The sequence below is a fragment of the Gadus macrocephalus genome, chromosome 11 (assembly GCF_031168955.1).
Source record: "Gadus macrocephalus chromosome 11, ASM3116895v1".
Taxonomy (NCBI): domain Eukaryota; kingdom Metazoa; phylum Chordata; class Actinopteri; order Gadiformes; family Gadidae; genus Gadus; species Gadus macrocephalus.
In genome coordinates, this window is record NC_082392.1 from 6284684 (window position 1) to 6302839 (window position 18156).

The 18156-nt window shown below is 48.1% G+C and overlaps 1 protein-coding gene and 1 long non-coding RNA gene across 3 annotated transcripts in view; one reads left to right on the forward strand and one right to left on the reverse strand.

Moving 5' to 3' along the window:
- The first annotated feature begins 62 nt into the window (after nt 1-62).
- Nucleotides 63-2046, forward strand: LOC132467179 (uncharacterized). The gene is made up of 4 exons (XR_009527959.1): nt 63-470; nt 601-697; nt 841-897; nt 1002-2046. It is a non-coding gene; the product is annotated as an uncharacterized LOC132467179 (long non-coding RNA).
- The window catches only part of septin7b (septin 7b), a 16816-nt gene continuing 288 nt past the window's right edge, over nt 1629-18156 (reverse strand). The window contains exons 2-14 of one of the 2 annotated variants that reach the window (XM_060064282.1): nt 16435-16528; nt 14400-14506; nt 13147-13247; nt 12148-12282; nt 10372-10489; nt 10052-10144; nt 9414-9510; nt 9209-9260; nt 8282-8410; nt 6674-6694; nt 5906-6041; nt 5324-5466; nt 1629-3033 (exon numbers count right to left, since the gene is read on the reverse strand). In XM_060064282.1, coding sequence (XP_059920265.1) covers nt 2994-3033; nt 5324-5466; nt 5906-6041; nt 6674-6694; nt 8282-8410; nt 9209-9260; nt 9414-9510; nt 10052-10144; nt 10372-10489; nt 12148-12282; nt 13147-13247; nt 14400-14506; nt 16435-16528 — 1266 coding nt within the window. In that variant the 3' untranslated portion in view covers nt 1629-2993. The remainder of the gene's footprint in view (nt 3034-5323; nt 5467-5905; nt 6042-6673; nt 6695-8281; nt 8411-9208; nt 9261-9413; nt 9511-10051; nt 10145-10371; nt 10490-12147; nt 12283-13146; nt 13248-14399; nt 14507-16434; nt 16529-18156) is intronic. The other variant, XM_060064283.1, reaches the window with a different exon arrangement.

Here is an 18156-nt window from a genome sequence, read left to right on the forward strand (position 1 = left end):
AGTCTTTTGAGCTAAACCTTTTTATACCACATCATGATGCACGCAAATTGTGGTCGATGAGGGTGTGGTGAGGAATGTTAGGTTGTGTTCTCTAATACAATACATGATAAATAATATAAATATAATAAATAATAAAGAGCGGCAACCTTCAGCGCAATGATGTGGGGGAAAGTTGTTCACCACTATCACTTGACTCAGTACACATCTTCATATATTATGATAATCAGATCGAGCGGTGCGTAAATGCACACCGCGCGTAAGGGCGCGTCCCGCCCCTTGGTCACTCCTTTCAATTCAGGCATAATCCGGTAATGGACTGAGAATAGTTTATGATAAACGATTCTGAGTTCATTCTGCTTGCTTTGTCATTCAAGATGAGGATAATTCAGGTTTCGCTCCTTCTCGCTTTTCTTTTGACTACCGTCGTTTCTCAAGACGATCCGGACGAGAGTTGGTCGATTGGTAGACAGGTGAGTTTAACAAACCTGTACTTTCTTATTATTAGGAACACGGGTTCACCGACGCTTTGGTATCTATAGAGGAATCCTCTATTTGCCATGGGAATCTAAAATAAGTTTTCCTTCCACTCTTTGACCAAAGCACAGATGGCCCCGTTGGGAATCCAATGCAGAAGTCCTGAGGAGCCGAAAGCGACGGCCAAGGAAACATCGATACATGCCCAGAAACAGAGCTTCTGGTACACTGCTTCCCCTTTAAACGTCCAATACAGACTACTCTTAAAATACAAGAGACAGTCCCTCACACTTTCGGAAGCAGTGAGCCAAACAGCCAATAATTAATGTTTGCTTATGATGTTAATGTGGATCTTCTTACCCCCAGAACAGAAATCCCAAAACTTCATTGGACTGATGGGAAAACGGAGTTTTGAAGAAGAAGGTAGGTTGTGAAGACATTTTTTTACTGTGTAAAATCATACGTCAGGTTAGGCGTAGGCCTACTATATTATGTCTGGTGTTTAAAGGACAACTTCTACCCTGCAGGGATCCGGAGCAACGTCTACAAGAAGATAAAGCTCCCGTACTTTTTGGACATATTATTGCTGCAATAAATGTGTATAGGGGGTGTTTCATATTGTGTCATATTCAGTGGACAAACTCAAGACTGGGGGGCAGGTTGGAGACAGTTGTATATGTACCAGTTCACGTCAGGGATTCATTTCCCGGCATAATTTTTGTAATAAGCGGGATGTATGGCTATGTTTGTTCATCTGTTGCTCATCTGTTCTTACAGGTTGGAATAAATTATGATATAGCATCGCAGCCGCAACCCTAGGGACATTGTTTTTTATTTCGTTTTGGCCTTATTGATTGTAACTGATTGTAATGATGCAAGATATTTCTGAGTGGTATTCTAAGTCTGTGTTTCATCCTTTGAAAAATAATATTTATAAATAATTTTGAACACACATTTATTCTAGAGGCCACATCTTTTGGAGTTCTTCTGAGCGCTTTACTGCGGAACATTAAAGCCCATGGGAAACCTTCCCGCTATACTGCGCTCAGGCGCCATCTAGTGTCCACCATTAATAACACAAAACGAGCGTTTGTAAAATGGACATGATCCATCAAATCTCAATGACATGCACTCTACAATAAAGCGAAAACAAATCCATATTATCACAGGTTTATTAAGTGACTTTGTACATTACAAATGAAAAATAAAATTAAAAATACAGAGATAAGAGTACATAGCCCAAGAATCTTCGATGTCGACTTCTCCATTTCCCACCAACATTATTTCCACTGTTACTGAAATAATCTTTCCCTGCCCTGGCGGACCATTTATCGGATGTCTTCCGATAAACGGTTCAACCAGAGGGCTTGCTGTTCTCGGGTCGATGAGAAATGATCCACACATACAAAATAATCATGGATCACTTCGGCTGGCTCGGTAAATATAAAAAAATAAAAATAAACTGAAATATATAACACTCATCAAGTTATACACGGTGGTCCGAGGCTAATGGCGATACTAAACACAGAAGTCAACGTTCGGGGCATGGGGAGGCGGAGCCGTTTGGTTTGTTATTGCTGGAAAAAAGTCCAAGGTGCGTGTTATCCAAGCGCTAGTATTTGCGGGACATGGGTCGCCGGTGCGTCCCTGACTTCGCGACGAGAGACGACGGTATTCCCGTGACCTTAGACGGTATTCCCGCTCAAGCACAATGGGATTCCCATTCATGCTCGAAGGGAATCCCGTTCACGCTCGGCGGCAATCCCGTTCACGCTCGACGGGAATCCCGCGACTCGATGGTCTGTTTTTTTTGGTTTCTTTACGTTTTCTACTTCGATACTTCACACGGGGGGGAGCAGAGCTACCGTGTTCATTTACTTCACACTCGTGACCTGTGAACCAATACAATTCAACCTGTTTGATTGTACAACTGTTAGACACACGCGTGTGTGTGGCCATGTGTTGGTGGGGGTGACTATGAAACTCCTTACAACTCTATAAGGGAGTTGTCCAACCGCAACCTGGCAGGGGGGGGGGGGGTAACTGATAGCGATGGGAGAGCGGGGCATAGGGACCGTATTCATCATAACAATAATAACAACAACAATAATAATAATTATAATAATAATGGGTTTGGCCTTTCTAAAGATGGCGTTATTTAGTCGTTCTTCTGTTATTCGGCCCCGTAAAAGGTCAACACGTTGGCTGAGACCCACGGTGGCCTAGCATTGAGGGGTGGGGGGCGGGACGGGGGCGCTCTGGTTGCAGTTCACACAACAGGACATGCAGAGCCCCACCCGAACACCTGCTCTTCACCCACTGTACCGCCCTCTGGTGGCCGCGAGGGGAAGCACAGTCCCGCAGGTGGTGATGGTTGGGTGGGCGAGAGAGAGGGGGGGGAGAGAGGGAGGGAGAAAGCTGGAGAGGGTAGTGCCGCAGACCGTTGGGTGTCCTGACCGGAAATGTTGGCAAACGCCCCGACACCTAGGAGGGGGGTAGCAGCGTCGCACTGTCCTTGTTTAAAAGATCTTGCCTTTCTTTTTGTTTTTCTCCAAGGTTCTGAGAGAGAGAGAGAAAGAGAAAGAGAAAGAGAGAGAGAGAGAGAGAGAGAGAAAGAGAAAGAGAAAGAGAAAGAGAAAGAGAGAAAAAAAATCAGTTGTGCAGCTGAAGGCCTCTAAGCAGTCCCTACTCCACCGTAGAAAGCAGTGTCAAATAACCTTTAATGAGATTTGTGAATGTGTGAAGCAATCTGCAAATCTGTTTTCAGAAATTCATAAAACATACATCGGTAAATGTGTAAAAATAATCGTAAATGTGTACATAGATCTCAATGGCTTATCACTGTCTTCTAGGGCTTTGACTTTTGGCCAAAAATCATGTTTGAAGTTTAATTGTTTATAAAGATTTAACTGATATGCTTCCACTACATAAGCCTTCTAGACCACTAAGATCCTCTGAGACCAATCTGTTAATTATCCCCAGAGTAAACACGAAACATGGGAAAGCAGGATTTAGTTACTATGCAACAAATAGCTGGAATAAACTCCCAGAGGATTTAAGACTTGCCCCAGCACCTTTAAAACAAGACTGAAGACTTTTATGTTTGCTTTAGCTTTCTGCTAAATCTTAAATACATTGCACTTTCTAAAAAGCTTTTTTAACTTTCTATTACCCATTTCTTTGCATATGTTTTCTCTTACTTATCTATTATTTTATTTTATGACAATGTTTATATGTGTAGCACTTTGAGTCTGCCTTGTGTATTGAAAAGTGCTATATAAATAAAGTTGCCTTGCCTTGCCTAATATTAATATTCAAATATTTATTAATAATATTTTGACTATTAAATGCCTTCAGTAAGACCTGAGGTGCGTTCAGAATCGCAAACATAGGCGAACGTTCACGAACGATTTTAAACATTTTCCGTTAAACGAACATAAGCAAGCAAACGTTTACGAACATAGGCAAACTGTCTGAAGAGGTAGTTCTCCACAAACAGAGATGGATCGCGGTGCTCTCTTCGGCTACGTGACATTCGTTGCCATGGCATTAAACTAAACTATATTGAAATCATTTACTCCTTTCCTACACAGAAAGCAATAGATACAACGTTTCATATAGCCTATCTACACCCTTACTTCAACTATTGTCTTTTTAATCCTAAAATGCGATTTGAACGTTATATCGCAGTAAGTGGGTACAACTTCGGTGACGTAGCCCTCTATTGTTGAATTTTCCGTACTGGTTGTCTGCAGTAGGCTTTCAACGAGGTCGACCACTTGCAAACCCTCTTCTGTAAACTCTTCCATTAACATGGAGGCTGCCGCTAATACCATGGCCTTCGTATCCATTTTTTTCGTTTACAGTTTGTTTAGAATGGTGTTCAAAAATCGTTCAAAATTAATTGTTTAATGTCAACGCGTTCGTTGCGAACGTTCGCCTATGTTCGCTGAACTTGAACGCACCTCTGGATTTGGCTTTGCAAGGTTTGTTTACCGGCGTTGCTATGGTTACCGGTCTTGCGCGTTCCGACGGTTTATTAGGTTTCTAATAAATCGCTGTCTAATCAATACTTCATTCACTGCCTCTTCCGTAGTCATTGCAATATTGTGAATGGACTGCGTCGGGTTCTCCGACGTCCCTCCCTCTTGGCCTGCCCATAACAGGTTTGAATATTAAGGGCTGCCTAATATTCCTTCGAATTTTGATTTATTTTTGATATTCTAATTATATTCGAATAACGAAGTTCAGAGTCAAAGCCCTAGTATCTTCCAGCAAGTGTTTTGCTGGAAGAGCTGGAATTACAGGCAGGTCATCAGTTACAACTCAATCGGCCTGTGTGTGGTGATATATCGATGCCTTCACAGCGATGCCGCCGTCATACCAGCAGCCGGCAGTAGAGCCCTGTGATTTTAAGACAATGCTGAGCTGGTCTGCGGCGGCAGTTGTGTCAGAGCAAGGAAGACTACTTCATGTTGCCAGAGGGGTCATGTGAAAGTACCCTTCCAGAGGCTGGATTAAGATACGTTAAGGGAAATTATCGTTTATACCGTACGTGATTTCATAAAACGCTTAGGCCGGTTATTGGGATGGAAAATAGTTTGACCTTGCCTACAAATCCAGCTGCGTCGTTTAGAAAAAAAAAAGAAGGATTTCTGACATGTTTATACGAAGCGTGGAAGGCGTCAAGTCCTTCTGTTCCCACACAAACAAAACAGTTGCAGCATCGAAAACAAATGCTTATCTGAATCAGTAAGGGCACAAGTCGCAGCCTGTCGTCTGGCGTCGACCGGGAGCTCGTGCGTCAGAGCCATCGACCAACGCAATCGTATCTCGCGCCTGCTCTTACCTGGACGCGTCGAGTTTCTGCTGCTCCAGTCTCTGCTGCGTCTCCCAGTTGGCCCGCTCGTCCTCAAACAGACGCCGCTTCTCCTCCAGCTCCTTGTGCTGGGCCTCCAGGTTCCTCTTCATCTGCTCGTGACGCCGCTGGAGCTGCAGGGAGGAGGAGGAGGAGGAGGAGGAGGAGGAGGGGGGGAGAGAGGAAGGTGCCAGGAGGGGAGCAAAGGGGAGAGAGGATTCGTGGGAAAGAGAGCAGAGGGGGAGTAGTGAAGGGAGGAAGAGGAAGAGCAGGAGAGGGAAGAGGAGTAGCATTGAGAAACAGTTCTTCCGGGGAGATGACTGGCTTTTAATTGGCCAATAGAGTAGATGGGTGCAAGTACTTCTGTCCACAGTCGGAATAAGTTCAATTGTATCCCTCATCCAATCTAATGGGAGCCTTCTGTGAAACATCTACATTTCCTCGATCCAATTTGCATATGGATGTGTGTGCGTGTGACTGCATTGGTGCGAGTGTGTACAGATGCGACTGCGTTGGTGGGTGCGTGTGGTTGATTGCGTTGGTGTGCGTGCGGGTATTTCAGCCGCCCGTTACCTCTGCCTCGGAGTCCTTGAGCTTCTGCACCTTCTCCTTGACCTTCATCTCAAACACCTGCTCCATCTCCATCTCCATCTTCTTCATCTTGGAGACGTGCTCCCGCCTCTCCTCCTCCATCTGGGCCAGGGGGCTTCTGCACCCGCACACACACACACACACACTGTCAGGAGCCGTTCTTCAGCGACGTCATGGCAACCTCCTCACCAGGTGAGCGCCTAGGTTACGAGCCGAGACGGCAGGTCCTCTGGTCCCCGATGTCAGAGGGAGGTGGGTGGAGAGGAGGAGACAGGGGGGAGGGACATGGGAGACGAGGGCCAATCGGCTGTGAGGCGAGGAACCCAAGCAGCCAGTCAAAGAGTGGGAGGGCGACCAATAGAGGACATGTTAGTGGTGGTCTGGGCGTCGGTGTTAGGTATGAACAGAGGGTCACCCGTCACAGATGTCTCAAGTATTATTATATGTATTTTTTTTTCCAAAATGAAGCCATTACATTCCCCGCTTTTAAAATCATAATCCGAACAGATTGAGAAATCAAATCCACCAGAATTCCCCCAGCATTGGTTTGCATTGTGGTGTAGGTTGATGCCAGCCTTGGTAAAAGGTGGTCCAACAAGCGAGGTGGGGGTGGGGTACGGAAGCAGACCCAGAGAGAGAGAGAGAGAGAGAGAGAGAGAGAGAGAGAGAGAGAGGGGATGGAGAGAGAGGGGGGGAGGAAGTCAGATAGAAGTGCTTTAGGTACAGCAAAACAACAAAAAGACCACTTACATTCCTTCACCTGTGTCACGTCTAAAAACAGAACACATAGACACACACACAGAACACACAGAGCGCGCAGTGAGCAGACCAAGCGGCACAAACAGAGCCCAGCAAAACCACGACTGTACCAACGCTTCTGTTCTAGCTATAAAGCTAGGTTAGCCCTGATGTAGGGAGGCTAGGTTAGCCCTGCTGTAGGGAGGCTAGGTTAGCCCTGCTGTAGGGAGGCTAGGTTAGCCCTGATGTAGGGAGGCTAGGTTAGCCCTGCTGTAGGGAGGCTAGGTTAGCCCTGCTGTAGGGAGGCTAGGTTAGCCCTGCTGTAGGGAGGCTAGGTTAGCCCTGCTGTAGGGAGGCTAGGTTAGCCCTGCTGTAGGGAGGCTAGGTTAGCCCTGCTGTAGGGAGGCTGGGTTAGCCCTGCTGTAGGGAGGCTGGGTTAGCCCTGCTGTAGGGAGGCTGGGTTAGCCCTGCGGTAGGGAGGCTAGGTTAGCCCTGCTGTAGGGAGGCTAGGTTAGCTCTGCTGTAGGGAGGCTAGGTTAGCCCTGCTGTAGGGAGGCTAGGTTAGCCCTGCTGTAGGGAGGCTAGGTTAGCCCTGCTGTAGGGAGGCTAGGTTAGCCCTGCTGTAGGGAGGCTAGGTTAGCCCTGCTGTAGGGAGGCTAGGTTAGCCCTGCTGTAGGGAGGCTGGGTTAGCCCTGCTGTAGGGAGGCTGGGTTAGCCCTGCTGTAGGGAGGCTGGGTTAACCCTGCTGTAGGGAGGCTGGGTTAGCCCTGCTGTAGGGAGGCTGGGTTAGCCCTGCTGTAGGGAGGCTAGGTTAGCCCTGCTGTAGGGAGGCTAGGTTAGCCCTGCTGTAGGGAGGCTAGGTTAGCCCTGCTGTAGGGAGGCTAGGTTAGCCCTGCTGTAGGGAGGCTGGGTTAGCCCTGCTGTAGGGAGGCTGGGTTAGCCCTGCTGTAGGGAGGCTGGGTTAGCCCTGCTGTAGGGAGGCTAGGTTAGCCCTGCTGTAGGGAGGCTAGGTTAGCCCTGCTGTAGGGAGGCTAGGTTAGCCCTGCTGTAGGGAGGCTAGGTTAGCCCTGCTGTAGGGAGGCTAGGTTAGCCCTGCTGTAGGGAGGCTAGGTTAGCCCTGCTGTAGGGAGGCTAGGTTAGCCCTGCTGTAGGGAGGCTAGGTTAGCCCTGCTGTAGGGAGGCTAGGTTAGCCCTGCTGTAGGGAGGCTAGGTTAGCCCTGCTGTAGGGAGGCTAGGTTAGCCCTGCTGTAGGGAGGCTAGGTTAGCCCTGCTGTAGGGAGGCTAGGTTAGCCCTGCTGTAGGGAGGCTAGGTTAGCCCTGCTGTAGGGAGGCTAGGTTAGCCCTGCTGTAGGGAGGCTAGGTTAGCCTAAAGCTAAAGAGGATTTGAACTGCCAAATACCACAAAGAGACAGCGTTAGAAACCAATTAGGCAGGGGGGGGGCATACTAATCCTTTAGATCGGGGCAGGGGGGCCCTACTGCTCTAGCTTCGAGGCAGGGGGCCCCTACGAATCCTTTAGATCGAGTAAGAGGGCCCCTACTCTAAATCGAGGCGGGGGGGGGCCCTCCTCTAGATCCTCCAGATGGAGCCAGGGGGCCCCTACTCTAGGCCAGGACTTACTTGGTGGAGTTCTGACCCTTGGCTCTGTTGTTGTCGACGCCGTTGTACGTGACGGCAGCCAGCTTCCTGCTGCGGTAGTTCTCATAGTGCACGTTGTTGGTGACGTCCTTCAGGTCCTGCATATGGGTCCTTGGGGCAGAGACGCACAATCCTTAGCTACACAGGCCAACACACAACAAACCAAAAACGCACACATCTTAACTTCAAATGTACCTCTAATCTTCAGACACAGACATCTCTTCACTAATCTCGAAGACATCCTCAAATCTTAAAAGGCACCCAGTGCAACTTTATGTAAACATTCAATGAAAAATAAACATTCAATTTCTAGTCTTTTTTACACGTAGTAAGTTTCAATAACTCCATACCATTACATATCGACATTCAAGGAGCAAAGATGAGACGTTGTTGTGTGGTGAGAACTGATAGAAAATCGTAAATAACAACAATCGCCGGTGGGGAGAAGCCATTTTTCCATTGACTGGAAGCCTGCTTTATTTATTGTAGGTTACAAAAAATAAAGAAAATGGCGGCATTGTTGTTGTTATCGATTTTGTATCAGTTCTCACCACACAACGACGTCTCATCTTTGCTGCTTAAATGTCGGTATGTAATGGAAACTTACTACGTGTAAAAAAGACTAGAAATTGAATGCTTATTTTTAAGCCTCGAAAGTTGCACTGGGTGCCTTTAAAGCAAGCTCAGATTTTAATCCAAAATACAACCATAATCTACAAATACGGGACGACGCCGGATATGGTTTCCTGCTCTGAAACGTGGGGGGAGATTGCGAAAGCGGTCGTTCCAACGGAAACGATGAGTCAAGATTGAGATCTGAGGCAAATTTCCGAAGCTAGAGATGAAACATGACACACTTGCATCCTGGTTTCACAACAGCACAAAGAGGAGAGCACTGCATCCCGTTACCTGATGAGCATGTCTCTGAGGATGGTGAAGTCACAGTGGTCGCCGTTCTCCACTGGGGGGGGGGGGGGGGGGGAGAGAAGAGGGAAGCACAAAGAAGGACATTTTGAGCCTCAGCGAGCGCCACCTCTACGGCCCGTCTGGGCCCCTAGGCTGGGGCCCAGGTCAGGGGCGACCAGGATGAGACGTCGCTGCGGGGGCCCCTTACCTTCCGCTACCCCCCAGGGGTACTGCCTCCCTCGGGCCCGCTTGCCGTTCACCTCGATGATGGTGTTGCTGCCGACCACAGCCAGGGGCAGCTTGTCCTGTGACACAGACGACAGTGTTGGCACAGAGCGCCGGTGACTGGGGCGACCCAAGGGCCTTTATCCACAAATGGTAAATGGCTTTTCTGAACAGTGGCCTCTCAAAGCGCTTTACAAAAATCACCCAACACTCATCATTCATGCACACATTCACACACCGACGGCGGTGTCAAACCACGCAGGGCAACAGCCAGCTCGTCGGGAGCAGTGAGGGTGAGGCGTCTTGCTCAGGGACACCTCGAAACTCAGCTAGGAGGAGCCGGGGATCAAACTATTAGCCTTCCGGTTACCAGCCAACCCGCTCTACCTTCTGAGCCACATGCCGCCCCCGCAAAGCGTCCATCTCGGTTTCTAAAGGCTAGCCGGCTGTGGGAACTTGAATGCAGGATTCCGCTTTCAGTTCCACCACCCAGTTAGTGTTTAGAACCAAGATGTGCACTAGGTGAGTAAGGCTCGAAGGAACTGGACTAAGCTCTACGATGAAGGTTAGATTAAGAAATGCTTTTATACATTTATTAAAGAATAATTCATAAATAATAACCTTGATCTTTTTCACAAGTCTGTTCTCCTCTTCCTCGTCCGACTCTGGGAACTCGTAGATCTTGATTTTGTGCTCTTGGATTTCCCTCATGATCTGAGAAGGGGAGAAGAACACTACGGTGAGTCGCTCATCTGCATAAGAACAGCGGCAGGTCTGTGGGGAGGCTATTTGTTCCCATGGCAACGGAAGTCGTTAGTGGGAGTTCCCCTTAAGAGTTGAGGCCGAGTGTGTCACAAGTTGTATACGTTCTAGTTGCAACACGAAAGACTGTGTAGGACCATGTGCACGAGTCAGTGAGGTTGGACGTGAGGAAGTGTTACCTGTTTCTTGAACTGTTGGCACTCTTCGGGCGTGAGCGTGTCTGCTTTTGCGATCAGCGGGATGACGTTGACCTTCTCGTGCAACCGCTTCATGAACTCGATGTCCAGAGGCTTCAGCCTGCGACGGGGAACAAGACATTTACATTTAGGTCATTTAGCAGACGCTTTTTAAACAAAGCGACTTACATTTGTCAGAGGAAAGAGAAACAACAATATATCACTTTCGGTACGCTAAGGACGTTCATAGAGCCACGTGCCGGGCACCAATAACCGCTAGGTTAACCCATTCACCGTACACAACAAAGACAGCAAGGATAAGATGCTACACAATTCATAATCAAATGTTTAAATGCAAGGTCATGCAACATAAAATAAGTGTGCACATTAAGTGCCAGGACATATAACGATGCGATGACGTAAAGCCACGACGTAACCACCGTTTTGTCCCACTTTCGAGGCAATGACGCAGGATATTGTGGGACAGGGTTGTTTTAACTATCACCCTGTGTGCAAGTGTTTTCATAAATAGACAGGTATGCATTATAAAACCGGGAACATACTACTTTAATCCTACAAGTCGAGCGACTCCACGTGAGAACGTCAGCTCAGAAACAGCATTTATTGTTTGGTTTTGCCTCGAGGGTGAGTCTACGCTCGCATAAAAAGGTCAATTGAGGAGTTGACCTTTGAGGGTTATAATTACAACGCGTGTGTTCCCGACTGGAGACGACAACACCAGAAAAGCTTACGCAAGACTCCTTCACACAGCCAGCCATGCACTCACACTAAACCTCCTACAGCTCTATCAAGACAGATGCCAACCTCAGAGATAACCAGCGGGTCGCAGCACACACGGTGACATAGCATTGAGTTTTTCAGATTATTGGCGAGTGTCTACATTCTGCTAAATATAGCAGCTTCCTGTCCACACAGAGCTGCTTAGAACTCCTTGGCAGGAGCACAAAAACGCTACAAAACCAGGAATGCTTTCTACAGAAACTCGCACTTCAGACTCATGCATTCTGCAAAGCCCGAGAGATCGCAGCAGCGCTAAACCAGACGGGTCGAGATACCGGAGAGAAAGCCAACATTATATCGCCAGTTTAGTGCGAGGAATGCAACGTAAACACGATCCCGTTTTCCTTGTGATTCGCTCGGTTCGGAAAACACAACCACACTGGTCTCCCACTGAGGCTGCGGGCGGTGGGTGTTTGAGGGCGGAGGCGGTGGCGGTGGGTTTGTGGGAGGGCGGGGGTGTTGGTACTGGCGCATTGAGGACACGTCAGGACTTTTGACCCAGCTCTCATGGCCCCCTCCGTGGGTTCCCACTGCGCAGAGTTAGCGCTGTTGATGTTAGCGCTGGAGCCTTCGGGGCTAAACACAAACAGCCGAGTACAGCTGGGACCCGCCGAGTACAGCTGGGACCCGCCCCCCCCCCCCCCCCCCCCGGGGCCCCCGTTCCTCTCTCCCTCCCTCTCCCTCATTCCCTCCTTTTCCCCCCCTTCCCTCTCTCCCTCCCTCCCTTCCTCCCTCCCTTCCTCCCTCCCTCCCTCCCGACCTCTCTCGCTCTCTCATTCCCTCCTCCCCCCCCCCCCCTTCCCTCTCTCCCCCCCTCTCCCTCATTCCCTCCTCTTCCCCCTCTCCCACCCTCTCTCCCGCCCTCTAAAGCACTGGGATGCGTTAAATCATGCTCCTCAATGCCCATTAGTACCGCAAGCCCCCCCCCCCCCCCCCCCCCCAATCAGAATCTCCGCGGCTCCAGGCCCCTGGTCTTACCCGTGGCCCGAGGGGGCGATGAAGTACAGGCAGCTGTGGATGCGGCTGTCGGGCATCTGTCGTCGGTTGACCCGCGACTCCGAGTTCAGGTAGTCCTCGAACTTGCTGTCGATGTGGTCGATGACGGGTTGCCAGCTGGGTGAGGGGGAGGAGAGGGGGGGGGGTGAGGAAACAGAACCAAGATGGCGGCCGCTTTTACCGTTATTTACACAAGGTCAATCTCAAATAGAGATGCACAGATAAAATGTTTTCCTTCCTGATTTCGATTCGATTAACGAATGCAGCATAACGCAGTAGTGTTTGTGATGTTCTCGGATCGGTGCGTAGACTCTTTGATACCCGATCGGAGGGATTTCCAGGATTTTATCAGTATCAGAAACAACTACAATCTCAATGAGGCCAAGCGCCTACAGACCTGGACTACAGCAACTGGTATGGGCCTGTGATTAACAGAGGACGCCACTATAGGCTAGGACCCGCAGCGAATTATCAGAACTAGTCTGTATGTTGTAGGGATGCACCGAAATGAAAATTCTTGGCCGAAACCGAAACCGAATATACTGAAACAGTTGGCCGAAAGCCAAAACCGAATACCGAAAGTGGCTTTTGCTGTTTTTCATTCATTTTGCTTTAATTTTTCACCATTGCTTAAATCAAACAATTAAATGTCCTTTATAAACTTTTTTGTCTTGCTTTTCAATAAAAAAAAATCAATTACAAATTTGATGCAAAATATTTATTTAATACTGAACGTTTTCTAAAATTCCAGCAGACCTTACAGCAAGATATATATTTGTTTTATTATTATTTTTTTAATCAAAAATAAAAATGTTCGGTGTATTTTTTTCGGCCTTTTTACTCCTTCAGCCTTTTTACACACTATTCGGCTTCCTTCGGTGGCCGAATATTCGGTGCATCCCTAGTATGTTGTGTCGTCTACATTTTGCTACGCAGAAAGGCGTATAGAGGAGGGGATCCAAAATGGAGCCCTTCTCCTACCAGTTGCTGTTGTCGACGGCGTCTCCGAAGCCAGGGGTGTCGACTATCGTCAGAAGGAGCTGGACTCCTCCTTCCTTCACTAACACCTTGGACTGCTCCACCTGGGGCCGAGAGGAGAGAGCAGAGGGAGATGAGGTCAACCGAGAGGTCTGAGAGCCAGTCTCACATCCATAGGAAATTTGTGCAACACTAAATATCTTCCCAAACGACATTGTTTTCTGACCAACCATTGACCATTTAATCATCAACACATTGTGTACTTTACAAACATAGTAAACAGTAAAAAGAAATGTAACTATTATTCCTTTACCTACAAAGTAAAAGTGACCTACAAAGTAAAAAGTTCACAGTGCAAAGATTATGGCACCAAAAAAAACGCTTGACTAATAGTGATGGTTTGCTTTGGTGCACCCACCCCCCCCAAACTAATCAGTGTCCTTGTTTGGCCCATGAGATTGACTCTTGCCGTGATATTGTACAGGAATCGTAAAGCGTGTAGTGGCACGCCACACCGTGCCATTAGCTAGCTATGCTGAGGAGCTGGAAAAACACACACAACACGCGAGTGCTCAGACACATCAAAGTGTGTCTCCTCAAACCCTTCACCCTCGTGTTGCCTAATTACGTCGGGAAGCGCGGAAACATCTGACTTTTACGACCTGTTGTTCAGAATCGGCGTGTTGATGGTTTTACGGCCAAATAGGAAAACGAGGAAATCAGGTTCACAAAAGGTCAGGAAACTAATAAAAACATCCATTAAAAAAATGCAAATAATTTCCCCTGATCCTATTTACCTCACATCAAACAATGTACCCTATAGCTTGCATGTCAGATGATAACCACTCCTCCCGACATAAAAGGGCATGGAAGTAATTACACGTTGATATAATTGACTCAGTTAATGGTTCAGAGTAGAGTAGAAAGGGTCTGAACCGGTAATACTGCTGCCATTCATCCTCGTACGTGGGTCTATGTAAAGCCCTGACTGCATCACACAAAAAAAAACATCAGGTTTAAACTCCTCAGTAGCACCGAGGTGATGAATCAATCTGCTATGCTCAGTCCTGGGAAACAAATACAGATAATACCACATTCAAACCAAGAGCCAACTACCTGATGCTGCAGCACAGTAGGGCCTAGCCTTACGGTACACTCTCCGTGGTGAAGCTACTCTGCCCATGGGTATTGGGGTAGAGGAGGTATGGCTGGGGGGGGGAGGTCGGTATTGGGGTAGGGGTGTGAGCTCGCCGTACCTGTACAGTCTTTTTTATCCGGTGGGAGGGTCCAGGGTACTCGGATGAATACAGGTCTGTTAGGAAGAGAGAGTTGATCAACGTGGACTTCCCCAGACCCGACTCGCCTGTGGAAGATAAACACAAAGACAGATTGTGATTAAAAACACAATCTGTGTGTGTTGTTGTTGTTGTTGTTGTTTTTTCCCTTGAGATGAATATCTAATTGTCAAGGGGCAGCTGGACAAGATGGCACATCAGTAAACCACAATACAAGGTTACGGAATTATACAATGCAGCATGTTAAAACAGACATGGAACCATTGAGGAAAAAGAGCACGACCACATAACCAAGGGACCACAGAAACATACTACAAAATCCAGCTTAGGAATCAACGGCAATCTAACCCTCTTCTTTTTAATCAGAGCTGCGACCTCTACCAGGGAGACTAAACCAGTAAGCTGTGCTGTGTTCCGGGGGTTAGTCCATGACCGGGGCGCTAAACAGGAGAAAGCTGCTCTACCGAGTCCCAGCCAATGCTGGGTGCCAGGCAGAGCAGCCATCCAGTGGAGCGGAGCCAAGAATGCCAGTGGGCGATCCAAAAGGGCACCAGATAAGGACATCAATCAAATGTCAAGCTGTGGAACTCGGAGCTGGTGAGGGCGTGGCCGTCCATACAAGGCGACCGGACAACCGAGGGCTAAACACACAAGTGATAGAGAAACAAAATGTCTTATGGTCTGGGAGGCCTCTTCTAACCGGGCCATCCAGTGTTGCCAGATTGGGTAGGAGAACTGGCAACACTGGTGCTATCCATTATGGTTCCTTGTTCCCAGCCCCTGATGAATGAAACAATAAGGCTGCTGGTATCTGCCGGCCTGGCGTTTAGCCATGGGTCTGTGTTCTGCGAGCCACTGTTTACACTAGGGCTGTAATAGGGGGGGAGGGGGGGTACCCATAGGGGACAGATCTCCCCTTGTACAGGAAAAACATCTGCTTATTACACTATAACACAATGTGGATTGATGTTGTGCAGACCATCGCTCTCCTGGGTGACACTGGACAGGCCGCCGCTTCGCCACATGGCGTCCGTGGCAGAAGGAAATGGGTTGGTTCCCTACCCCTCTCTCTCTCTTCCTCATAGCGCAATATCACAGTGACGCATGGCAGCGTGGGGACATGTGGTCAAGCAGTTCCTCGGCGCCAGAGGAAGTGCGCGTCCCAGTGGGAGTCGTTCCGTGAAGCTGTGAGTAACAATCGAGGGATAGGTGGCCCAGAAGATCTATTTTTAAACCCGGAGCGCTCCAGTACAATGTCTTTAAGACGAGGCCCGAAGCACTGCTTTTGGAGTCGTTAAGAACGACCTGCTAGTTCTGGTCTCCGTGGTAACCGTGCATAGTAGAGGGGACCTCTTTGGTCAGCCATGGCGTGTCCCCACCCCATGGTAGAAAGGTCCCTTTTTTTGGGTGAAGAGACACATCACTGGATGACAGTGGAGCTGTGAGCTAGCCAGGCTTGGAGAGGGAACAGGCAGCAGAGAACTCCAAAGAGCTCGGAGGAGGGTGGGAGGGGGAGGGTGCTATTCTTAGCAGCCGGTTCTATGGGTCCCGCCACAGGAAATGGTTTTGACCCACGAAAACTTTTCCCCTCCAAACAGGGTCTGATAAGCAGAGGGGAGGTTCTTGGCCCCGACTTTGCACCGCCATATCCCAGCATTCCACAGGAATGCTTTTCCTTGCAATACGCCGAGCGGTGCCAAGTTAAATGTTTCTGTTCTGGTGGGAAGGGGTCGAGGGCTGTCGTGACAGAGAGATGATGAATGCAAAGAAAGGCTTCTGCAATATTGTCCCCCCCGGCCATCAGGGAGACTCTTGTGGTCTGTCCTGCGTTCTCTTTCTCGCAGAGAGAGAGGGTGAGCGAGAGAGATAGAGACAGCGACACTCTGCCCCGAATGACTTTGAACGTGACAATCCACAACCACACTACAGTACTTTCACACAAACGGCAGCGGAATGCAAGCACATTGCAATGTTGGAGAAAAGCTTGTGTTCTTACCCACGACCATGAGAGTGAACTCAAAGCCCCTCTTGACAGACTTCCGATACACTTGGTTCGGGAGGCTTGCAAAGCCCACATACCCCTCCAGATTCTTTTGTTGCTAGGACGAAAAAGAAAACAAATTAGACCACCATAAAGGGACATTGCAAATTATTAATATATTACCTATTTTAATAGAACCCCATCTTTCACTCAGCCAAAATCAATGACCCCTCCCCCCCACACCACCCACTGCCAACATAGCCCATGACAGCCAACCAATAGAAGAACACATCCAGCCATACTCACAGCTGATTGGTGTGTAGATCAATACGATGTGGTTCCAACAGAGATCCGCAGTGGGTCAGTATTCCCAGGATCAGAGAGGGAGGCAGAGACAGAAGGACAATGCAGTGAATTGTTTGAGCTGTTTTTCCAAGTTTACCAGCGTTCAGCATCGTTTTCTCCAGCCAGAAAAGGCTCGGTGCTAAATCACGTGCGCTCTGTTCTGGTGTAATGGCCCAGATCGTTGGCCAGTGCAATCTTCCAGTTCAATAGTTTTTTTCAGTGAGCCACCCAGTAACAACTATTCAGCATTTGGATTTGATGTACCCTGAGGCTTAGGAAGTATTTATGCCTCATATCTTAAATGAAATATTTGTTGACAACTTCGCAATGTCAACCTAGAGATAACTTAGAGATAACCCTGACATAACATGTCACACCAATCAGGTAAACAAAGTTACATTTCAACATCTTCCATGGTGTAGTGCACATCATTTCATAGAACTGATCTGTGTTAATTTGTTCCCACATGAACCCTGTGACCACTTCCTCTGTTAATGGTTGCAGGTGGAAGCAGGTTAGCTCAGGGTTTTGCATTTGTATTTTTTTTTTTAGAAAAGGCTCTTATCACTGACGTGCAGCTTTCATTGTTTTCGGTTGAAAGACATGCCGTGTACGTTGAGAGAATACAAAGGCCAGGAGCCCAGTGGGCTAAACAATGTCCATCGACAGGCACCGAGGCAAAACTCAGGTACCGCATCCGTCCTCCATCGGATTAAACAGTAGAAGAGCAAATCTCTTCCGATAGTACGACCAAATAGGTGACCCATTGTCATCCCAATGACGCTTTCCGAGTTCAACTATTATTAAATACAAACTATTCACACACACACACACGCACACACACACCACACACCACACACCACACACCACACACACACACACACACACACACACACACACACACACACACACGACAAAGTTTGATCATCAACATTGTCTTATAACTTGAAATCGGTGTCAGGGTATAAGAGAATCAATCCAAACTGATGTTAGTCTTAATCCAGCCTAGTACACACACACACACACACACACACACACACACACACACACACACACACACACACACACACACACACACACACACACACACACACACACACACACACACAGAATAGCGAGCGTCCGCAATCTCAGCCCAAATAGCATTAAGGTTAGCCATTTAATCCAGACTCTAAATACCCTAATTAACCGTAAAGCCAAATGAACCACCAAAAACCTCAACATTACTACAATCACAAGTATCCACGTAGATACGTTCGTATATACATCCGATCAAGGACTTTGTCTACTTCTATACCAAGCTATTCCAGCACAGGAAATGACACTCCCGTTAAAGTATGCGGCTAACAAGCTAGCTAACCTGAGGCTACATTTAGCCAGCTAGCAACACAG